Source organism: Podarcis bocagei (genome assembly GCF_964188305.1).
Source record: "Podarcis bocagei genome assembly, chromosome: 3".
NCBI classification, from domain to species: Eukaryota; Metazoa; Chordata; class Lepidosauria; order Squamata; family Lacertidae; genus Podarcis; species Podarcis bocagei.
Window position 1 is genome coordinate 58,841,356 of NC_138127.1, and position 25,195 is coordinate 58,866,550.

General features: G+C 42.3%; 1 protein-coding gene and 1 long non-coding RNA gene across 9 annotated transcripts in view; one reads left to right on the forward strand and one right to left on the reverse strand.

Moving 5' to 3' along the window:
- Window positions 1–191: 191 nt before the first annotated feature.
- Window positions 192–25,158, forward strand: LOC308583906. Of its 2 annotated transcripts, none has more exons than XR_014006476.1 (6): window positions 192–405; window positions 4,272–4,523; window positions 4,640–4,818; window positions 20,623–20,704; window positions 22,697–22,850; window positions 24,399–25,158. It is a non-coding gene; the product is annotated as an uncharacterized lncRNA (long non-coding RNA). The 2 variants fall into 2 exon arrangements; XR_014006477.1 differs by lacking the exon at window positions 24,399–25,158 and adding an exon at window positions 23,167–23,181.
- The window catches only part of RPS6KA2 (ribosomal protein S6 kinase A2), a 196,359-nt gene continuing 175,683 nt past the window's right edge, over window positions 4,520–25,195 (reverse strand). For 6 of the 7 annotated variants that reach the window (XM_081188222.1, XM_081188224.1, XM_081188225.1 and 3 more), the window contains 9 exons: window positions 22,709–22,839; window positions 20,651–20,776; window positions 18,407–18,496; window positions 16,725–16,883; window positions 15,939–16,100; window positions 13,145–13,221; window positions 11,932–12,049; window positions 10,364–10,501; window positions 4,520–9,644 (listed from right to left, as the gene is read on the reverse strand). In XM_081188222.1, coding sequence (XP_081044348.1) covers window positions 9,519–9,644; window positions 10,364–10,501; window positions 11,932–12,049; window positions 13,145–13,221; window positions 15,939–16,100; window positions 16,725–16,883; window positions 18,407–18,496; window positions 20,651–20,776; window positions 22,709–22,839 — 1,127 coding nt within the window. In that variant the 3' untranslated portion in view covers window positions 4,520–9,518. The other variant, XR_014006469.1, reaches the window with a different exon arrangement.

Consider the following 25,195-nt stretch of genomic DNA (forward strand, 5'->3'; position numbering starts at 1 on the left):
GGTAACGCCTCCGTTTTCATCACAACCCGGCTGCCCATTGGCGCAAACGGCGGCGGCGCCCCTTCTCCTCATTAACTTTACAACGAGGTGCCGTAAAGCGCGGGAGGGGCCCCTTGCTTAGAAGTGCCGGAGGCCGTGGCGGGGGGGGGGGGCGGCGGGGCGGGAACTGAATGCCACAACATTTAAAGCCAAATTGGCCTTTCACCTCCCGCCCCCTAGCCGGGCGATGCGTCATGGTGGGCAGGGCTTCTCTGAGCCTCTATTGGTTGCGCGCGAGAGTCTGCTTGCTTCCTATTGGCGAGGGGCGATGGCACGGCGTGCTGTACATTCCCCCTCCCACCATGGCTTTCAGTTGGCCTGTCAAGGGCAAGAAGACTGGCAGGGGCTGAAGAGGCCACAGAGCGGGTTTGTTTCTTACAGTATTCTTCTTTTCACTGTGGCGGCTGTGCCTGGGATTGAGGCCATCAGCACAATGGAGCAGTCCCCTCCTCTTATTTCAAGGGCAAGGCAGGCTGAAAAGTGTTGTCAAAGGGTGAAGACACTGCATTCTCAGCCAGGGTTTAATAAGCCTGTTTTTAGAATGGAGTTTAGGATCAGGATTACAACACTCCCCACTACTTTTTGGACAGTGTGCTCCGGTGCGTTGGATATTATTTTTATAAATTATCTTTATTTTTATTGATATCTCACTTTTTACCCCATCTGCACCACTGGCACTCACTGTGGTCACTTTTGTTGAGCTATACACAATAACTCTAAGGTCTGTTTTTCAGTAATGCGCAGATTAGTCCGTTATATATATGAGAAGTTGGGAGTACTTACTTATAAGGAACGGCTGCCCCTATGGTCTAAACCACTGACCCCCTTGGGCTTGCCGATCACAAGGTTAGTGGTTCAAATCCCCACAACGGAGTACGCTCCTGTTGCTCTGTCTCAGCTCCTGCCAACCAACCTAGCAGTTTGAAAGCACATCAGTGCAAGTAGATAAATAGGTACTGTAGCCTTCAGTAGTGCTGTGGCAGGAAGCTAAACAGCGTCCCCGTGTACTCTAGTTTCCATCACAGTGTTCTGTTGCGCCAGAAGTGTTTTAGTTATGCTGTCATTAGTTTATGTCTCAATTCATTAGACACACACACAGATAGGTACTCAATTTAAGTACAGTAGATAAACATGCAATCTTTATAACTGGGGGGGGGGATAGATTGTAAGTGAGGGCAGGGGCTGTCTTATTTAATTGATTCTAAGATGCTTTTGAATTATGGTGCTGGAGGAGACTCTTGAGAGTCCCATGGACTGCAAGAAGAGCAAACGCATCCATTCTTAGGGAGGTTAGCCCTGGGTGCTCACTGGAGGGACAGATCGTGAAGCTGAGGCTCCAGTACTTTGGCCACCTCATGAGAAGAGAAGACTCTCTGGAAAAGACCCTGATGTTGGGAAAGATGGAGGGCACAAGAAGAAGGGGCTGACAGAGGATGTGATGGTTGGACAGTGTTCTCGAAGCTACAAACATGAGTCTGACCAAACTGCGGGAGGCAGTGGAAAACAGGAGTGCCTGGCGTGCTCTGGTCCATGGGGTCACAAAGAGTCGGACACGACTAAATGACAACAACAAGCTACTCTGGGATCCTGTTTGGCTGAAGAGTGGGGTACAAATGTTATAAATTATTTTAGATCCCCTCTTTTTAGTTGCCAGCACCCCCCCCCCGCAGTTCTTTGAAAGTAGAAGTGAACTGCTTGTTTTCCACATTTAAATCAAAGCACATTGACAAATATCTAGCTAGGTCATACTCAAGAGTAGACCCACTGAAATAAATGGATAATGGGTCTACTCTGAGTATGACTAACAGTGAATATTACCTACTGTATATTTAAAACAGCTACTGGATGGCTCTTAGCAGCTTTCAATTTCATAAGTGCAAGGAGAGTCTTTATCTAGAAAAGATTATTTTTAACCCAGGGAATGCTGCCTTTTAACATGACTTTTAGCCTCTTCTAAAGCAGGCAAACAAGTTGGATGGTTGCTGTTATCTTTGGTTAGAAACAAGAGATAACGGAAATGCCTGTTTCCCTGCTACCTTTGGATATAAACAGCACTCTTTATGAACTAGTTTAAGCTTGCTTCATCTCTCTATATACCCTGCAGCTCTTCCTCCTCAAGAAAAGTTCTGAATTCTCTTTGTTGCTAACAGGGGCTTTTAAAAGAAGAATCAGAACACCTCCACACAAAATGCCACTTGGGGCTCAATATACCCAAGCTCCACAGGGACAGTTTCTTTGACTGTATGAGTGAAAGAGACAAATAACCCTTCACCTAATTTGTTCATTATCATCACCTTTGATCCAATTCCTCGACAAACACACACAAAAGGCCATTTAGGTCGATAAGTGGTCGATTATTAAACAGTGAGTATGCTGGATGGAGGACTGACCTGAACACTGTAAACACTAATGTCCTTTCCAAAATAACTGGGATGAAGGGGAAAGTGTCAGCTGCTCAAGTACAGTGTGAACTGCCAAGTTTTTCAGAAGGCTGTGAACCAATCCGGGGCTTCTGTCAGCCGTAAAATCCTTCTGCCATAGACAGTGCAATCCTATATTCACTAGTTCTTGAAGTCTTCTGAAGTGGAGGCTCTATCTGCTGCTGAAACCACTCCTGCAGAAGTGCCTCCGCACATTATGCTAATGCTTCCCCGGTAAAGTTCTCCCTGCAGACCTCTGAAAATGGAGTACTATAGAAGTCATAGGCAGGCCTGTGCACAGGAAGAGGGGGCAGCTGGGTACACTTTCCCCAGGCCTTGGAGGGCTAAGCAGGCTGGGGGCCCCACCAGAGACTGGCTGCTTTTTGCTTTGAGTTTATAACTATTCTAAAAAGTCTCCCACCCTGGGCCTCAGAGAAGCTCTGCACTGGCCTGGTCATAGGTGAGGCATGAGTGGCATGGGGAGAAGTATACAGACATGGTATACTAACCTCCCACTATGCAATTCAAACACACCAAACAGCTACATCAGGACAGGACCAAAACTGCACCCAAACCATCCCCAGCTCAGGAGGAGAGGGGAAAGGAAAAGTGTGCCAGGCGGAGAAATCTTCCTATATTATTGGAGTCAATGAGAGAGGAACTGAGCTTGGCTTCTATGGCTCTGGGAGACTTGGTTCTAAGAAACGTGTTCTCAGAATGGTCCTAAGAACTTTATTCTGAACAGTTTCTAGGTTTTGAAGTTTCCTGCAGTCCCCAGATTTCAGCAGGGTAAAGGATTCACCCACTCTGATTTTTCAGGATGGACAGAGCAGGCATAGGCAAACTCGGCCCTCCAGATGTTTTGGGACTACAAGTCCCACCATCCCTAGCTAACAGGACCAGTGGTCAGGGGTGATGGGAGTTGTAGTCCCAGAAATATTTGGAGGGCCGAGTTTGCCTATGCCTGGGTCAGAGTTTTTACCTTCACATCTCCATATATGGAGCAAATTTGGGGACGGTGTGGGGCACACACAGGAAGAGAGGAAGGAAGTCCCATTGCACCAGTAATTTTTGCACTAGCACAATTATTCCATTGAATATTGCCCCATACATTTAAAGCACATTTATACTACTTGAGGGACGTGGGTGGCGCTGTGGGTTAAACTACAGAGCCTAGGACTTGCTGATCAGAAGGTCGGTGGTTCGAATCCCCGTGACGGGGTGAGCTCCCGTTGCTCGGTCCCTGCTCCTGCCAACCTAGCAGTTCGAAAGCACATCAAAGTGCAAATAGATAAATAGGTACCGCTCCTGCGGGAAGGTAAACAGCGTTTCCATGCACTGCTCTGGTTCACCAGAAGTGGCTTAGTCATGCTGGCCACATGACCCGGAAGCTGTACGCCAGCTCCCTTGGCCAGTAAAGCGAGATGCACGTCACAACTCCAGAGTTGGTCACGACTGGACCTAATGGTCAGGGGTCCCTTTACCTTTACCTTTACTACTTGAACATTCACAATGTCCCCCAAAGAATTATGGGAACCATAGTTTACCCTTAACAGAACTACAGTTTCCTGAATTCTTTGCGGGCAGTCATGTGCTTTAAGTGCATGCTGTAGATATGACTGGTGGGCTTGGTGAATAGGGGCTCTTTTGTTTTAAATACCTATATCCAAATGTTGTACATTCTGTAACACAAAGAACATGAGATTCAAAAGTGTCAATATTTTACATTATGAGATAGTCTGATACTCTATCATCTACAGTACTGTCTGCCTTTCTGTAGTTGTGTGTTTTACATGTAACTTGTGGTTCCAGATGGAGATGTGCTTCTAGCGAGACATCCATGATGTGCACTGGTACCTGGTTATGCATCTGCGTCCACATCAGATGTTTGCATGGAGATATTCACTATTGGCCTAGGGCTACTAAAGAGTGAGTGACTCAAAGTGAAAGGAAATGTGACTGAATGAGAAAAAAAATGAATGAGTATACTTGAAGGACTTCAGTACAAATCACTAAACATGACCAGTGCTTACAATTTAACAAAGAGTCAGATCAACAACTAAGGTACAATAGGTTTTATTTTTATTTCATTATAAATAGAGATGTACAGATGAAGGCCAATACTGAGGTTCCTTCCCAGGAGCCTGTCACAGTAAACTCTTGCCCATTTGAACCCACAGTTAACTTTTTCTGCCAGCATCCTTCAACATAGACATGTGGACTTCTGAAGACCAATTCGGACAACTTCACACCATTCACCCAGCAGCTGAAGCCGGCAGCTGTAGAAGCAGCAACAGTAGACACAGCACACAGAAAACAGGATTAAGAAGCGTCCCTAAATGCAATTGTGTCGAACAAGGTACAAAGTCCCAAATGATCATTGTGCTATAAAAAATATTACACTTCATAAAACCAAGTTTGTTTTTTAAAAAAGTTACTCTGGTACATATAATAAATGTCTGTACACTGCAGCCCCTTTCAAATGAAACGTTGAAGCATGGACATTTCAAACCAAACAGTTCACAAACATGGAGGTGGAGTTGGTAAATAAAATACTGCACCGCTATCTAGAAAAGCTATTCCATACCCACAAACCACAAAATGAACCGTTTACAGCTCCATAACTTCATGTGTGGGGCAAGGAGGAAAATGGAAAAGGTGGTGGCAAAGATAGAGAGAAATGGGATGCCCTGCCCACTTTTGGTTCTGCCCCTACCCACCCCTGGCACATTGTCCCCAACAGATTTCCCCTGAGGAAATGTGGCCTCTGACAAAAAAAGGTTCCTCACTTAGGTTCCTTAGACTCATAAAGTGTCCAGTCGTTTCCTGCAGATCAGGTTTTGCACCTGTTTGATGGGTTCAATCTTTAAGGCATTGCACAAGTCTATTTAACAGGAGAGTGCAAAGGTAATGTGCCTAACATGCAGAACCTCTGGATCACCTGCTACAGCTACTATAGTGGCTTTAGAGATTTCAGCTTTTTAGTCTTCCTGGGTAAAGTATTTCTCTGAATCATGACACACCCTTTCATCCCTGACCAGCTCTTCAAAACTCTCAGGGGAAGATGTTCTGAAGAACTGGATCTATGTTTCCACCAGTTTGTCTTCATGATTTCATGAACAGCACTAGAGAGCACGGGAGCAAACCAAACATTTGGCTTCAAACAGCCTTTTAGAGAGGGAACCAAAAAGGCAGCCTTCCTGATATGGCAGTTCTTCTGTGTAGGGTTTTGTCAAAACAAGCCTCAACCATTCCTCTTAGTCTTACTTTCTTTGACACTGATCCCAGAGTGGTGTGTATGTTTGCCCTCTCATGAGGTGCAGGCTGCAGATTCTTTGGTTATTTCAGCTGCACTATACAAGCAACTAGCAACTAGGAGGTGCTGGGGAGTCTATTATTAAACCAGGTGAATCATGGTCTTGGAAACCCTGTGGCACTAGGAGTACTGCTGAGAATTAATATACTTATGGTGTCTCTGCACAGGTTCCAGATGACTAGTACACCACTGTCTCTGGGTGTTTTGGACTGCATTAGCCCCAACCAGTGATCTTTACAAAGCCAAGCAATTATTTGCACCTGAACAGCACATATGCAAGACAAGTGAAAGCTACTGGTTGTTTCATTCTCATTAGGAAAAGGCCTGAATTTGCAGTGTGTCTATATTCTGAGGAAGAAGCAAACTGCATTAATCAAAGACAAAACCCACAGCTCCATATCTGTGCTTGAAACAATTGTAACGTTAGGAGACTTTTTAGTGTGTTTGAGCACCTGAGAACAGAGGGATTCAGTCACCCCAAATAGCAAGTGGCCTCATGGTGTTACGCAATGACGCAAGCAGCTCTATGCAATTCTCACTTCATACACACACACATGGGTTTACAAGGGCATTTTCCAAGGTGAAACATACTTAGAAACACAGAATTGTATAGTTGGAAGAGACCATGAGGGCCATCTAGTCCAACCCCCTGCAATGCAGGAATCTTTTGCCCAACGTGGGGCTCAAACCCACAACCCTGAGATTAAGAATGTTATGCTTTACTGGCTGAGCTATCCTGCATGAGAAACTTAATTCAGATATATGGTAGCAATGGCAGTTGGAAAATAGGAAGCTGCCTTATACTGGATCAGCTCACTGATAGGGTCCATCTAAGTCAATATTGACTGGCAGTGGCTCTCCAGGGTTAAAGACAGGGGCCCTTTCCAGACCTACCTGGAAATGACAGGGAAGGAACCCGGCATCTTTTTGCATGCAAAGCATGTGCTCTTCCATTAAGCTATTGTCCTTTTCTGGCAACTGGAGTACCAGTGAAGTGCATTAGATGGAACACAGATTTGGAAATGACTGAAAAAGCACATCAGATGCAATGCTTCTCTAAATCCAATGGGATGAGAGAGTACAAGGTATTACAAAATTAATCTGTGGCACATAATATATTCCACTGGGAAAAAGCACCCAAGCACCATGATTCTGTGAAGGAGCAACATGCAATTTCAGTTATTTCTAAATGTGTGCATTGCATATAATGCACATTACAGTTGTACCTTGGATCCCAAGGTACAATCGGAAGCTGTGCCTTGGTTTCCAAATGTTTTGGAAGTCGAATGGACTTCCGGAATGGATTCCATTCAACTTCCGAGGTATGACTGTACAGTACTTATACTCCTACTGCCATTATCACCATAGATGTGAATCATCACCATGCAGACTCTACAAGTGGGATGCAACATCTCCTGTGGTATCTATGGATAGAAAGGGCAATATTTACACACAGTCAGCAGTCCCTTATGGACTGGACTAATGTACCCTTGGTTGAGTAGGGTTATGATATCAGTAAGTCCAAGAAGTAGTGAAATTGCACTCTGATTGTTAGGAAATAGCCAGGGCTCTTGATGATTTTGGGTGCACTGGGCTCTTCTATTTAAAGGAGCAAGCAAGGGCAAAAGTGAACACAACAGAAAAACAGGTCCACATGTTCAAGATTTCAAAAATCTACAATACACCTATTGCCTGTCAAGCCTGAGTCAAAACCTTCATTTTATGGAGTTTCACAGCATTGTTTTATTCTAAAAGTCACACTTCAAGAACAGCTTCTCTGTTGCCGTCCTGTGTGCGCAGCACATAGAAATTAAACATGAAATATAATTTAAAAATTAAGGACAAAATAGAATAAAATAAATTACATGACGTTTTGTCACACAGAAACAGACCCTAAGGAGCACATTACAGTAGCTAATGCAACAAATCTGTTCTCTTGCATCTGCAGGCACAATTGACACCAATCTCCCAAGCTGTGTTTAGTATTGGTACGGCTTCACCACTCAGCAAAATAGATGTAATCTATAGGACGGCGTTTCCGTGTGCTGCTCTGGTTCACCGGAAGCAGCTTAGTCATGCTGGCCATATGACCTGGAAGCTGTCTGCAGACAAACGGCAGCTCCCTCGGCCTATAGAGCAAGATGAGCACGCAACCCCAGAGTCGTCCGCGACTGGACCTAACGGTTAGGGGTACCTTTACATTTACCTTTATAGGATACAATATTATGTCTTCACGTTCCTTTCCCCCCCCCCCCATAAGAGGAAACGAGAGACAATGTAGCATGCTGGTTTTTCCTGCAAAGTTTTAAAAGGTGGCAAAATCCATTATAAAATGCAAGTCAAGTCAAGTGCTTAAAACAATGGCCGCAATACAACTCAGAATCATAAAGCTGCTAAACCCAATATTTCAAAGGGCTTAAACATGCTTAAGTCTGTTTTGGGTTGTGGCCAATGAGTGCAATCCGTAGTAATTGACCAACATAGCACTTGCCACTGATGTCAGTGGGAGGTGGAATGTGTCCATTCTTGTCAATCACTTTATGCACAACACAACCCAATACAGTCAGGGAATGTTAGTCCAACATCACAGTTACGCCTGTTTCCACTGATGTTAGAAAAATATTGTAGATTTTTTTCTCACTGAAATTTCTCCACTGACAGTTTCTTTCGCTTCTGCTTGTAAGGTTATTTTGTCATGTAGCTAATTGTGTGGCATTATGAGCCATTATTTTAAATGGAACAGGCAAACAAAAGATCACCATCTCCATGATAAAAGTAGGAGAGTTTGTAACACAGCATAGCATACTTAGAAAGCACTATTCTTGCATTCATTCATCCACACAGAGGGAGACTAGGTCATGCCTACTGCCCCACCAAAACCTCCACACACTCAAAGTTCTATTTGCACAGAGCCTCCACATATAGGCCTATGGTGCCATAAGGTCCTGTATCCATGATCCATACCCTCAGTTTATCAAAGCATAGATAGTTGATTAATTAATTAATATACGAATGGATGTCCAGAGCAAATGAGGTCCTTGAATGTGTGGCTATCAGCATCAGTGGGTGCAACCACAATCTCTCCCCTCCCCCATGCATTATTTGCTGTACAGACCAAACACATGAAGGGTGCTTTTTGAGAAGTACAGCAAGCACTATTCAGCCAGCTCTTCTTTCTTCATGTTAAATACCGTTCTTAGTAGGCCATTGATTTCACAGCATCACATGCCTCTTCCTTTCACATTCAGCTCTTTGGAGATGAACTCTGCTGCAGCTGATAATGGGTAGCAGGATCAATTGCTAGCTGCGACAATTCACCATGACACAAATGCTGGTAGAATTGACCCCTAAAACCAAAGCGACTTGTTTCTCTACTGAAAATTGCTTACAAAAAGTGGTCTTACAGAGCATCTAAAAGATCCCAAAAATAACATTTGGAGAAAATGAGAATAGGATCTTAGCAGTATACACTTAAATAAGAAGCAGTACAGCAGTTGAAAAATTGGCACATGACATCTTTGAGTACCTGCTAACTCAGGATCTTGGCATTAGCTTAAAAAACAAAAGCAACAAAAGGAATCGGAAAGCAAAGGATATCTTTGCCTTATGCTGGAGTTCTGCTAATTTTAGCAATTTATGTGCCAATAGTCCAAAGTCCTGCAAAATTAGCAATACAGATCAGCCTCTCTGAGCAACATGCGGCGCATGTTTTCCCTTTTTAAACCAGGCATTCTTTGGGACCACTACAACCTCGTTGAGGTCAGTCTTTTCATCCCCCTCCGCTGGGCCAGGTTGGAGGACAATACAGGTTCCAGCCTTGGTGCCTGAGGTGTTCGGTTTAAAGCAAAGTAGGTAGCTGCCATTGCTCCCTGCAAAATAAAAATTGACACCATGCGGATTTAAGAACAATGCCTGCTTTCACTCTTTAGTCCACTCCCCACCCCCAATTTAAAGAAGATGGGGTATCTGCATCAAGACATTATAGCAAAGGGAGCTTCTCCCAATTACTGCTTCCTTACTTTCCGAAGCAGGAGCCTATATTCTTCAACCGCTAAGGCTAGTTTTGACTGTGGGACTCAGCTGAGTCATTACTTATATATCACACTGTGGATTATCATGCACATGGTTGCTTATGTTCATATGAAACAAAAGTGCATATTGGAGAAGGAGTACATTTTGGTTGGTTCATGTGTGCATGCCTACACATAGATGAAGAATGAGGATTTCAAAAGGTTTCTCTTTCCACCAGATCTTTCCAATCCCACCCAGAAAAAAAATGTAGCTATACATGCGTATGTGCAACTCCTCTTCTACCAGTCCTTTATACTAACGTGACAGATGGGGACTAAGATTTGGGAAGGAGGCAGGAGGAATCTAGGTCCTTGTCAGAGCCTCATGCCTCCTTCCCAAAGCATAGTCCCTCGCTTACCCAGCTTTGGGAAGGCAGCCTAAAGGTTGGGAGGCGTCAAATGTTGCCAAGGGCCACCCCAAAAAGGTGTTGAGGGCCATATGTTGGACCACACTGCTCTAGGGCTATCACTCTCCTTTTCTGTATGCAAGAATACAAAGCAGCTTCATTTGGACTTACCTTTACCAGGTGAACATCCTGTCGGCTGAGCTGATTCTGGGATAGATACTCCCCGTTTACTATCCACGGGTGCCTTAGAACCAGGGCTGCTGTCAAGCGCTGATGGGGGTCTACGTGAAGCATCTTTGACACAATATCCTGTTAAAAAGAAATTAGAGGAGAAGAAAACTTGTGATTTTGTTTTCTTTTCCCCATGAGGATTTCCATTTTAAGCCTGGGTAATGGTGGTAGTTTCAAAATATGGAATACTGGAATGGAAAATGCCACTAGGAACTCATCATCTGAGAACTGGTCCTGCATCCCTTGAATGTAGCCACTGCAAACAAAGTTCCATGGTAGGTTGCTGGAGTGGGGTATGAGGTGGGGCAGGGAAAGACATACTGCCACAGTCTACTGACATACTGCCACATCTAGCCAACTCTCTAGGATGTTGTCTTGGAAATGTGTATGTAAAACAGCAATCTCAGTGTTGACTTTTAGGCAGGTAGAACAGAGGATTAGTGAGTTTATTTGGGTTGTAACACAGAATGCAACATGCACAGAAGTGGTCCTAGCCAGTTAGTGCACTCACTCCCTGCAACTAACGGTGTTTCTAGATGATCAGCTTATTGGGGATTCATCCTGATTTGTTTGTGGAGAGGTTAAATGACATTGTGTCAAGCAACTGTTACTCCACACTTTCCACTGCTTCCCTTTTTGCAAATAGTCCAATCTTTTGGGGGAGCAGGTTTTCAGCTTAAGACTTCCCACCCTACTGTAATTAGGCAACCTGAATTTGCCAGTATGTGACTGAATCCGATAGAAAAACAGCAACTGTATTGAAATGCCCTAAAACTCCAAATCACCATTTTCACAATGGATAGGATACTATGCAAAAGAGGCTTTTAGCAACAGCTTCCCTGTGTTCAAGCACAGTTTTGAACTTATCCTTAGAAGGTATGTGAAGGCGCTGCAATGAATTCACAGCCCAATTCTGCATATTAGGTGATGAACATAGGAGTCAACTCCTGGGGGCTGAGGTGCCTTTGCCCCCCCTTAAAATATTTGAGGGAGCCAGGCCTCCCCAAAGTTGATGGGCATTGCCACTCAAATGTTGTGCATGTGCTACATCATGTGATCAATGATGCGTGGTGCAGCTTACCTGCCCCCCCCCAATATTTTACTCAAGTTGGCACCCCTTGCGACCAAGTACTAGTTTTAGTCATTAAGGACCAGATGTTGATCACTTGTCAAGGGGTCCATATAATGTGCTACGGTACTAAAACAGCTAAATGTGCTAAGACAGTTAAAACAGTCTCCTTTTCTCATGTACTAAGGATTGGGATGGGTGAATAAGTCTACTTCTGGTCCGTGTTAGCTGCACATTCATTCGCCAATAAGTCCATTCTATCTGTTTCTGGTTTAATCTATGGTTTTAAAAACAAATACAAAAAATTGTATTGAAGTAGACATTTCTAAATAACTTTTCTTTCAAAATATGTGTCTGAAAACAATTTTGATACATTTTTGAGCCACAAACAGCCTTAGAGGTTCCGAAAGGCCAACCTAAAAATATGTTATCTGCTTACCTTAGCAGCATCAGATATTGAATCCCAGTTTCCTCCTGTAAGTGCATACTTTCCACTGCCAATTCTGGCGAGAATCTCCTCTGGGGTATCATCTGGCCCATTTGCAAAAGGAGTGAATCTGTTGAGCCACAAGTGGGTATTTTAAAGAGGTGTTTGCACAATGCAGGGTTACCAGAGCATAATAATAGGTTCGGCTTATATAAAACTTTTAATCAGGCCTTACCCACTGAAGAAACAACAGCATTATTGATGAAAATGATTAACATAATTAACTAAAGTAACAACAAAAATTGTGAGATGAGGCCCTTCATTTTCATGGACACAACTGTACGACACCTCTTTTGAACTGTGTCAGTCATAACAAAACATCATCGGGGGGGGGGGAGGATGTTCCTCCCTCCAAAATGTCTCCCTTTATTTATATTCCTTGCAAATGTAGAATGTTTTGGTAATTTTTTTTTAAAAAAACCTAAGTAGTAAGGAGCTAACCCCTTTGCAGGACAAATAATTGAGATCTAGCACAATGGGGTGGGGTGGGGGTGAATCTGCATACACACTATACCTTAAAAGCATATTCAAAGCATATCCCCCCCACACCTCAATAATGCTGGGATTGGTACACCCCTTACAGAGCTACAGTTCCCAGCACCTTAAAAAGCTACAGTCCCCAGGATTCTTTGAGGGGGAAATGTACTTTGAATGTGTAGTCTAGCATGTGGCCTGAGGCTTAGGAAAGTGTCAACTCTTATTTTTAAAGCAAAAAAGAAAGCAGAGCAAGACCTCATTTTAGGAGCTGAAATAGATGTGATGCTAGTCATGCAATTAGCAATTGTGTGAACTGCTTTTTACAAGTAAATGGCAGTGTGGGATCCCTGTTTCAGCATGGGACCCTGTTGTTGGGTACAAGGTGCTTTAACCCTGCTCTGGATTGAGCTCCCAATTTGGATTGGGTCACTGTTGCTTGCAATTTACTTTTAAAAAGTCATTCATACAATTGCTGTTCACAAGGAAGGCATCCCATTTGTTCAGCAGACTTTGTCTGTGTAAAATCCCAATTTTGATTGTTGTTCTTTGCAATAAACAGGGGAAAATGAGCTCCTTGGGTGATGTTTGGCACTGGTTACCTCCAGGGGGGAAACTTTGCTGCCACTGCAGTAGCCCATGGGGAAGACTTCCAACTTGTGCAAAGATACTAGGAAGGCCTTGCACCTACCCTGCTAACATGGTGTACAACAGAATCCCTAAGCTCCAGATATCACAGGCTGCATCATAGCCTTGTCGCTTCAGGACCTGTGGAAAGGAGAACAGAAGTAGAAGAACGAGGTTATAAAACTCTTTTTGGAACTGCCAAGAAATTTATGATAGTGGCTTGTGCACATCTGCTTGAACTTGTTGGAAAGAGTGGTCACCACGGACAGGGAAATAATTGTACAAGGAGACCTAACAATGCAAGTTGAGGAAATGAACTACAGTCGTACCTTGGATCCTGAACGCCTTGCGAGACAAACGTTTTGGCTCCTGAACGCCGCAAACCCGGAAGTGAGTGTTCCGGTTTGCGAATGTTCTTTGGAACCCGAACATCTGATGCGGCTTCTGCGGCTTCTGATTGGCTGCAGGAGCCTCCTGCAGCCAACCAGAAGCCACACTTTGGTTTCCGAATGTTTTGGAAGTCAAACGGACTTCCAGAACAGAAAGAGGTACGACTGTATTTCATTACACAGTCTGGTTTTTTTCACTATGTATTCTTGACTCCTGCATCCTCAAAAGGCAGAAAATATACCAAAGGAGAGAGAAAACTGATGCCAGTGATGGCCAACTCATAGCAGAGAACTAGGGTCTCCACCCGAAGAATGCAGCCCTGAAGACTGCAGCAGTATATTCAATGAATGGTTGTTTCTGCCCATAGGAATAAGAATTAGGTTTTCAAAAGTGATAGAGCAATTGCACAATTTAAGGCTACAAGCTTCTTTTTATTTTATCACTTGGGCCTTAGTGTTTGATGGTGCCGTTGGGTGGTTGATTTGTGCAAAACAAACAAACAAAACCTGCCCCACTTCCAGACCACTATCCAGAGAATAGATTTGTCCCTTGCAACACCAAATTTTGATCAGTTGATTATAAACAAAGGATCCATAGCATTTAGAGCATGGCATCTTCCCAGAAGCTTATTTAAATCTGTTTCACACATGGCTTTATTCTTACAGAACTGTTATCGCTGCCATACAAAATATGTTATGCATGTGTGCACTGTCATGAGGCTTCATTGAGAAGTTCAATTCAGTTCACATTTAAAGCTGAATTTATTAAATTCACACTTTCCAAAGCAACATGAGAACTGAAATACAGTCATCCTTCCAAATTCACACTTATTTGAATTTTGTGATGCAGTGATTCAACTGAGCGTTTACAAAATGCATGTTAGGGAGAAGTGAGAATAAAAATGGATATACTAGGAAAAAATAGCACTCAAATAACAGTAAAAATGCATTCTATTAGGAGAAATTGTTTGCAAAAATGTGTACATTAGTCAAAACTGCAAACAAACATGGATTTATTAAGAGAAATTTGCTGAATAATTTTCATGAGGGTTGTTTTTAAAAGAATAAAAATAAATTGTAAGTTGCTGAAGTAATGTGGAAAACTGAATTTATTATTGGGAAAATGAGAAACAGAGAGAACGAAAACTGACAGCTCTTTCCATCCCTAACTGTCACATATGATGAATGTGTGTGTCTTCTTGTGCCACAGACGCAGTTGTTCATCCCCATATTTGTTCCAAACAAATCAAGTTTTCAACATGTAACCAACTATAACATTATGCAGACAATTACTTTTAACAGTTAATGATGAAATACTGTTTTTCAAGAATTAGTTTCATTGATCAGAAATGTGTTTAATGTTTCAGAAATAAATTGCTATGACTACATGTAAAGTCACTATGGATTTTGAAACAAAGCAATAGTATGATTTTGGCTTTTATTATATACTGATAGCATGAAACTGCCTGTGGGAGTCCTAATCATGTAAGCTAGAATGGTTATTATCAAATGAGACTTTGAGACTGAAAATACAGCACAGGATGTAGCTGCATGTTTGATGATTACACATAAAATTCTCCCTATGCTGGCCAAAACCTAAGAAGTATGGTGAATGCTACCTGGCACTAGATCTGTAATGACTTCCCCAGCAGTCTATAAGACCACAGATAAAGCCCACCTAGGCTTGGATGAAAACTGGAGAATAAAATAATTTACACACTGACATGAGATTAACAGCCTTTGTGATTCATGGTTTGTTTTCCTGCATTTGTTCCCACTAGATGGCAGGCCAATTCCTCCTCTCAGATATCCTTAACAATCCACGATAGTTCATGTTGTAATTATTACATTGCCGTCTACTAAAAGAAAATCAATGGGTTCCAAGTAAAACAGAGAAGACTAATGTAAGCAGACATGTTATTTCGCCTTTGCCATTCCCTCTGGCTGCTTTCCTAACATTCAATTTAATTGGACAAATGTTTCAGTGGCAAGGGAGTCGGGGATCAGAGCGAAGTTGGAGGTGAACTTCAGGATATTAGAGAAGAAAATGTTTCAAAAGCTGCTTGCCAAAACTGCTGTGGCATTTCTTACAAAGAGCAAAAGGGGAAAAGGGGTCTAACTCTTCCTCTAACCGTTTTTTGCACCCTGAACCTTCATCCAGCCGATTTACACCACTCCACCCCACATCCTGGTTTGCATGTTTGCAAGGCAAGAGCCCTGAGTCCTGTGGAATGCCACATGCAGACTCCCATGGGTTTGAGCTTGCCTTTTCACATGTCACCTTCGGAGACAAATCAGGCAAAAAGCAATAAAAACATCAGAAAATATGATGCTCAAGGAAAATGGCATGGACTATAGTATCAAAAGCAACCGAGAGGCCAATCTAAAGCTGTTTTGCCTCTCCAACCATGATGTAAATATGGGATATGATGTTACAGTTGCTGGAACAGGGATCGCTCAGCTATGTACCTCAGGTGCTACAAAATTGGCTGTATAACATGGTGTCATTAACAGGCCATTCTCAGCTCTCAGTTGTTTGGCAAATCCAAAATCACAGATCCTGATGGAGTCGGGGTTACCTGACTCATCCATGTAAAGAATATTACTAGGTTTCAGATCTCGGTGAACAACCTGCAAGGAAAGGAAAAACTGTTATATAAAGTGAAGTAGCTGTTGCAATGATGCAATGTTGCAACAAGCTGTTGTTAAATTTGGTTTGTGTTGGCAGCTGGAAATTCTCAAGATTTACCACTTGAAGTTTGCTTCGGCATTTGGTGTCATGCCTTGCTAATTCTGACATTTACCAAATGATAATGTACATAGAGTTGCATTTTAGTCGTAAACCAAATAAATTTGATAATTCTTTTCTATTTACCTCTGGTCTTCTGAAATGTTACAAATTTTCACTAAATAGTATTCACTAAATTAGTATTCACCCATGTTGTCTGCCTCCTCTTCCCATAGAGTTAAATATATCCCCCCCCCCCATATAAAATAGTGAGGCAAGTCCAGATATAAATGTTTATGATAAAGTCTATTATACCCTTTGGGTTTAAGGAAAGTAATAAGGATTAGCTCTTTGGTATGGAAGATACTATCCAAGTGTGATATCTTTGATATGGCATTCCTTATTATACAGGCGTATTCTTCAATAGTAAATTAGTAACTTACAAGTTTATGCACATTTTGGGTAATGCCCAAATAAGAAATAAAATAAAGATAACATTTTTAGAAAGCAGAAGAAATTGTACTTACTCCCTGGGAATGCAAATAGTTGACAGTCTTGGTAATAGTACAAAGGACAGCACTGGCCTCTCGTTCTGAGAAGCACTTCTGCCGAAGTATTCGATCTAAGAGTTCCCCTCCTCGCATCAGCTCCATCACAAGGTATACATATTTCCCATCATCATAGACCTATACATGCAGAGAAGCAATCAGGTGCGTCATTCAAAATTCTCCAGCCATCCATTTATTTATTTCATTTATTGCCCTTTCATTTATCCTCCCTAAGGATGTAAATGCCATGTGGGCACTGTCTTAATGTTCCAGCACAAGGTTTTACCAGAAGATAATGGAAGCTAAAGTAGCTGAATAGGAAACAGTGGATGGAGGAGATTCCTCTTTCACTTGATGCTTGGTGGTGGTGTTTAGAGAGGGTCCTCCTAAAACCCAACCTCCCAATGGCAGCATTTTTAAATAAATAAATAAATAATCATCATAGCATGCATGAATCCATAGTGAAAAAATAGAATTAAAGTGCTGATAGTAACAGGAGAAAGCAGCAACACTATAAAGCACATTAAAGGTAAAGGGACTCCTGACCATTAGGTCCAGTCGTGGCTGACTCTGGGGTTGCGGTGCTCATCTCGCTTTATTGGCTGAGGGAGCCGGTGTACAGCTTCCGGGTCATGTGGCCAGCATGGCTAAGCCGCTTCTGGCAAATCAGAGCAGTGCACAGAAATGCCGTTTACCTTTCCGTCGGAGCGGTACCTTATTTATGTACTTGCACTGCATGCTTTCGAACTGCTAGGTTGGCAGGAGCAGGGACCGAGCAATGGGAGCTCAGCCCATTGAGGGGATTCGAACTGCCGACCTTCTGACTGGCAAGCCCTAGGCTCTGTGGTTTAACCCACAGAGTCACCCGTGTCCCTTAAAGCACATTAGCCTCTGAACAAAAAAAAAGATGGGGGAAACCCCTTTTTTTTTAACGAAAGGGAGTACATAAGCCAATCCCATCTATAATAATCACAATACATACTCCCAATGGCATGGGTGGATAATTTAAAGAGAGAACTAGTGCCCAGTTCTAGGCTCTACCTGACTGATGGTTGTATACTCATATAGAATGGTTGCCCTGCCCCTTCCTGCTTCCTGGAAAGATGCTGCATATCCCCTCCATTGTTTGGAGATATAAATATACGTGATTAACTTGGTGGGAAACAGTAGCAGAAGTAGCCTCCAAAGCACATAGCCCATTCTGCTTCTCCCTATTGCACATTGGTGAAGAAGCCACTTGTTTCTTCTTTAGACTCCTCAGGAACCTACCATGTTGATGTTTGCAAGATAGTAGTAACTAAGTGCAGTCAGAAATCTCGACAACACATTGCTGATTGTCTAGTTTGACCCTTGTGGTTTTGGTTATTTTCAAACCACCTAGAAGCTCCATGTGAACATCAAAGTTGTTGCATCTCAGAGTTCCTGATTTTATTTATTTAAACCTTTACTTTATGGCCTCTCCCCTGGAATCTAGTGTAACTGAGTCACCAGTAATAAAAAGTTATTTTCCTACAAGTAACATGAATACATTTAACCAAACTCAAATCTTCACTGAGTCATATATGCACAAAATTTAGCTGGAATTGGCTTCACACCACTGTCTACAACCAGCTGTTCATATTTTTCTGTGGATCAGTTTGGTGACTTGAGAGACCACTTACATCTTTAAGAGTGATGATGTTTGGGTGCTGTCCATATCTCAGAAGAATCTCAATTTCTTCAGAGGGGTCCCTTTTGCTTTTATCAATGATCTAGAAGAAAAGGATTCAATGGTAATTAGGTGTTGTATTCAAGTGAAGGTGTAGCTAACATTCATAAGACTCCTTTGTGTGTTTACTCAAAAGAAGAGCTTCAAAGAAATGGAGACATACAGTGCATCAGCACACTAAAATTTCAATTAGCAATAACAGCCTCGGATTAACCTCATTGGTTACAATGCTGCCACGGACTCATTGAGATGCATCAACTCATTGGTTAAGCGGAATAACTAAAAACAGCAAATCGTAAAGGGGGGAGGAAATCTTCGTAGCTAACAACAACAAATAGATGTCAATTGTACAGGTGAAACATAGAGAAAGAGGTGGCGGGTTACGTTGCTTAAGCTATTCTATTCGGTACAACGTGTGTTAGGATACAATGGTTTGCTTCCAATAAACCACAAATTGAACTCCACTCCTGAAGCAAGATTTCCCCACTATATACCCCACCCTCCACCCAAATGGTGTGGGATAGGGTACTGGGGCGGTGAATGGAGAGGAGAAATTATGGTGGAGTCCGTTATAGGAGTAGAAGTGCCTAGATTGTGACAAGGTCCTTTTGGATCCAGCCTTCTATTTTTAGGGCATATGTGTGGGATGCAAGATACTGTCCACAGTGAAATGCATGGGGGGGATATAAAGAATTCATTTGTAAATTTTGTGTGTCATTTCATATTCAAGTCACTCTGTAAGAAAGAGCAGATCCACTAACTATGTGTCATATGAATATAAAGTCCAAGGGTGGGAAGAGCATTAACAGCCATACAATGCAGGAATTTTAAAGTGGCAGTTTTGTCTAAAATTAATTAACCTGTAATATTAATACTGAGTAAAAATACTGGAGGTCTTTGCTGCTATGAAATACATGGGGTTCAATTTAAATACCTCTCCTAAAAATAAGTCTTTGTGTGATTTTTAATCTGCTTTTGTTGTTTTTTCTGATGCCAAATTACCACTGTTGTAAGAAAATTACTATGGTATTGCTAGCATTATTTTCAAAGAACATGGCATAATTCTATTTCCCCCCTCAGATGAGAGGTATTATGATTTTAACTGTTTCTAGGGGATCTTTTCTTTTTTTGCACAGTTAAGCTTGATTAGCTTCAGCAATTCATTTGTGCTATGATTAACTTTTCCATAACATTGGAATAATCACTATTTTGGAAAGAGATAAAGGAGAAACACACACACACACACTTTGAGCAGCATGGCCATTAGTACAGAGTGTGCCACAATATCTGCAGGCACTATTGGTTCAGTCACTTCCACTATTCATTGACTCAGCATTCATAACACAAGCCTTCAATTGTACTGCTATTAGCACTCTGGGCATTTGAACATTAAGCCCTTTAATTAAGCAATTCACAAAGCATCTATCAGTTGGGCTAAATTAACTCTTATGATAAACTTGGATCCCAGATAGTGCAATATACCATAATGCCATTATACAAATCTATGGTGAGACCACTTTTGGAATACTGTGTGCAGTTCTGGTCACCTCACCTCAAAAAGGATATTATAGAGTTGGAAAAGGTTCAGAATAGGGGGACCAAAATGATTAAGGGGATAGAGAGCAATTCCACTGTGAGGAAAAGCCTGATAAACAGCATCTCTGTGCTTCAAGTTAAAGACCTTGGCAGGTTTATACCACGGCAGGTGGTCCATTAAATACTACTGAATAATACCAAATAAAATATGTAGGGAAAACAATATGCAAACAGCCTTAGATGCATGCAGATGCAAATGCAAATTAGTTGTGGCTTTCCATTATATATTTCAACTGAGGCTTTCAGTGCTATGCAAGTTTCCCACCTCTGAATCAACAAAATATAGCAGTGGTAGAAGGAGAAGACTCAGCTACAAGAAAAGAAAAGAAAAGATACAAATTCAGGAGCACAAGAAATACAAAGACATACAGGAACTGGAAACCCAGTATGTACATGTTTGAAGATGTAATATTATTTGCTGGTTGTTACATCATTGCTTCTTTGCAAATGATTCTGCTAACAGTGAATGGATAAAGTTTCCCTGAGAATGAGTGTGAAAGTTCCAAATGTGTATATGATCACTTGTTTATAATAAATTTCTTCTTCTTGCCTCAAACCATTAAAATTCTGCAGATGACAGCATGACAAGGTGATGTCTTACCTTCACGGCAAACTCTGCTTCTGTGGATTTGTGTACACACCTCTTGCATACCGAGTAAGAGCCAACACCAATGTCCTCCTTGATTTCATAACCATCTGTAAAGTGAATATTGTTCCCATGTAACTGCTATAGAGGAAAACAAAACGATAGCATAAGAAGGCAGGTCTTATGGCAGTATCCAACAGAAGACCAAACAGAGCTGAAAACTAAAAGCCTCAGCAGAACTCAGTTCTTAATTTATGCCAGTCCAGTTAAAACTATGACCCTTTGCACACTCACTTGAAATTAATCCCACTGAGCTGAATTCTCAGTGGGATTTTCTTCTAAGTTAGGGATGAGGAACTCTGGATCCTCCCAATGTTGGATTTCAACTTCCATCATCCTTGACCATTGACCATGTCGGGCTGATGAGAGTTGGAGATCAACATTGGGAGTGCAATGAGTTTCCCCTCTCTGTTCTAAGCAAACATAAATGGGATTAGGCTGTAAATGATGCTATAAAATTTTTTTAAAAAAAGAATACATCAGTGTCATTTAAAAAAAATAATACATTGCTCTCTGGGTGTTTAAATACAAGCATCTCATTACCAGAGGAAGGAATTAAAACACGCGCATATAATAATGCATGCCTGGAAGAGTTCTAGTTTCCTATATTAGCCACCTGGAACTATAGCAGCTAGAGAAAATACCTATATTAGCCACCTGGAACTATAGCAGCTACTATTACCTAGAGAAATTACCTCACTTTCAATTACAGTGGTACCTCGAGTTACAGATGCTTCAGGTTACAGACACTTAGGGTTACAAATTCCGCTAACCAGGAAGTGGTTGCTCCAGGTTAAGAACTGTGCCCCAGGATAAGAACGGAAATCGCACACCAGCAGGAGGCCCCATTAGCGAAAGCGCACCTCAGGTTAAGAACCGTTTCAGGTTAAGAACGGACCTCTGGAACGAATTAAGTTCTTAACCCGAGGTACCACTGTACATCTAAGAAACAGAACTCAGGGCAGGGCTCTGAAGACATTTGGAGGATTGACCCTCCTGCATGAATCTAACCATCAGCTGCAAACATTGTTGGTAGCTCTGCACTGTGATCCTCTCCCAAAGCAGGTGCAATTGGTTGGGACTTTTTGGTGGTAGTGCCTTAATTGTGGAACTCCCTCACAAGAGAGATTAGACTAGCGCCTTACCTCTTGTCCTTTAGGGAAGCAATGAAGACATTTTGTTCTGCCAGGTTTTCAATATTTTTAAACTTTTTTCTAGTTATGGGTTTATCTGTTTATTGTGGTTTGAATTATAACAGGGGGCTTTTTGAGAGCTGTATATAGGAGTATATAGGAGTGGGCTTAATTTTTAATGGCTGGAGGAAACCAGTCTTTTCTTTCCCCAAAGCACCCTTGAAATCTCTTTCTTTCTTTCTCTCATATAAGTGAATTGCTGCCCTTTAATCCTATGGCACAAAACACTTGAAGACACTGCTGCGCTGCCTACTTGTCATTCTTGATGCTGAGAGGCTTGCCTGCAGGGGCATCCAATAGGTCTCTGTGCAGAACATGAAAGAGAAGCACTGAGCTTCTCAGGGGTCCTTGCAATATGCAAGTTCTCCTTCCATATAAACATTGGCTGCCATTTTTCTGGTGTTTAATAATTCTACCAAATTTGGCTAATGAAAGTGTCATTATATATTGCATACATGCAAAAACATCACACTGAAGGCAGGCAAGCACCACAGCATTTCAGGTAGAAGTCTGGGTTCCTAGTGACTAAGAAGAAAACCTAACAGAGTACTGCTAGCTTCTTGAGATTGCATTTAAGTGTCACGTTATGATTTCAACTTGCATCCTGATTTCTGTCAATAGGACTATCACAATCAGGAAAATGTATACAATACTAAGGAATAGGCCTAACACTAATGTCCAGCCTGTGAAAAATATTGTGCTTTGGGCTTGTGTCTAACATTAGTAAGGGTCAACTGTGTTCACCCTGGATATTTGCAAATATGGCGGACTGCCATCAGCCTCCAGTGACCATACACACTTTCACCAGATGCAGCCTTACCTGGACAATGGGGTGAACTGTGATTTTGTGGACATCTTGCTGTGGAGGCTCCTGCACCAAGTTGGATGCAACGAAGCTGAATCCCCTGAAGAGATTATGAGCGTTGGCACTTGGAGGGACGCCTGGGGAATCTGCAGAGGAGGTGAGATATGATTCAAGGGACGATTGGGGATTCCAAAGCCAATACAAAGAGAGTACAATATTTCCTTCAGGAAATTAGAGTGCTACAATGCAGGTCCTACCAATGCTGTAAAGAAACAACTCCAGATTAAAAAGTTGACCCAGCTGACAGCAGGCTACCTTAGCGGGTGCAGGTCTAAATGTGTGACACACACAGCTCTGTCTGCTCCTCACCTGTGAGCATCTCCTACCTGGGGCAGCTGCCTCACTCTGCCTGAGCATGCAAACTCTTCCCAGTCCACCTTTACATAAACATAAAGCTGTCTCTGTATTTTCAGGAGTGGCAGTGTGAACATAGTGAATGGTGGGATGAGGAGCCGAGGTACAAAATTACTTTTGTAGCCTTATTGGAGTTCACTGATTGGGTCTGCGTTGCTCCGGGACAGGAGGAAGGAAGTCAAAATGACACCGAGTTGGTTCAAAGAAAGAGTTTATTCTGCTCTCCGGATAGCAGAAGGCACTTGCGTGGTGAGTCCACAGCAAGTCCAAAGAAATGACAAGTTTCATGCAGTATTTATATCCTCCAGGCACCCTCTCCCTCCTTCCAACCACGTCAGCCTATGTATGCAGGTTGACATCACATATGTTCCTGTTCTGGTACTCTCAACCATAAAAGGGATTTCCTTCCTGCACTCCTGACCATAAAAGGATATTCCTGTTCCTACTCCTATCTTGGAGCAAAAGGTCACTACTTCCGAGAACATGCTCTGGCGTTAGTCCCAGACTTGGGTTTCCCCGTCATTTGTGGTCAGAACATAAGATATGTCTGTGTCTGTTCTATTGGTAAAGTCAAGGCCAGTCTTGCCGTCAAACTGATAAGGGAGAGAGCTGTGTTCTTGTTTTGCATTTGCTCAACAGCTAAAGTTTATGCATTTTAGCTAAGGAGAAATGGGGATTTTGGTGCAGTTTAAAAATGCCTACACAGTCAGTTTTGGGTTTGGGAAACCCATTCCTTCACTTTTAGAATTGGGAGCAGCATATTGCAAGATGAGCCCATGCCAGCAACTCTCCTTTAAGCTTTAGATGCTAGAACATTGATTATTGAACAATTTTCTTCTTTCTTCTTTCTGCTGTGCAGATTGCAGTACTGGTTTGCACCACAACAGTACACAATTGATATCCAGCTAATCCAGGCTTCCTCAAACTTGGCCTTCCAGATGTTTTTGGCCTACAACTCCCATGATCCCTCGCTAGCAGGACCAGTGGTCAGGGATGATGGGAATTGTAGTCTCAAATCATCTGGAGAGCCGAGTTTGAAGAAGCCTGAGCCAATCTGTTGATTTGCACCAGTGTGGACACAAACTGAAGGTGAAAAATGATGACCAAGCAGCCATTTATTTAGGCGGTCAGTTAGCCGGGCTGGGAGATGGCAGTTTGTGGCTGTGCACACACTCTTGTTTACTCTTGCTGGTTCGGGAAGCAGTGTACACATGGTGTTAACCAAAAGCTACACCTTTCTTGTCATTTTTAAATGAAATAGTACATTCTGATGTGTTTCTCTCCAAATCAGCTTCCAACTGAATTGGGTGGAAAAGAACGGAGCTGCATTTTAATCCGGTATGTGAACCTAGCCTATGCCATCCAATCACCTGAAGACTTTACCACTCTCCCGTTTCCCTGGATTTCTGAATAGATGCAGGTGTGTTGGAAATTCTTGTCCACACTACAGTTTCTGTCCATGCTAGTATTACTCCAGATTTTATAGAACCGAACTGGTGTGGGAATATATCACAGTATGGACTCCTTCCATGTAATCTGGTCATTTCACAAAATGCTGGAGGCATAGAAAGGAACATTGCTGCAGCAGCAACCACACTGCCAGAGAAATGCAAAAGATCACACTAACCTGATCTCTATAACTGAGAAGTTGCCTCAGGTTATAAGAGCGATGACTGACTACAGCAATTTGAGAACTCTGCAGTGAATGAGCTAATTTGGTTTTAGCTTGGGACAGAAAGGAGCAATTTCTGAGGTGCTATTACTATATGTCAGAATCTTATGCAGGGAGGAAACAGAAGATATGAATAGGGTGGGTCAAAGCATAACACTCTCTCACTCATCTGCACCCCTCGCCTTGCTGCAAATCTGGAAGGGGAAAAAAGGCTGGTGTTTTATTAGGTTTTGCTTAGAGCTCTAATATTTCCAGCGATGTGTAGTCTAGTTGCCATAGGAAGCTGTGGTGTTATAGTATATATAATGCGGGAGACACCTGTGGAGGAACAATGTATCTGTATAACTGATTATTGGGCTCTTGGAAAAGCCAGAAAATTTTAGTTACAGAGAACTAAGTAAATTAAGTGGATTAAG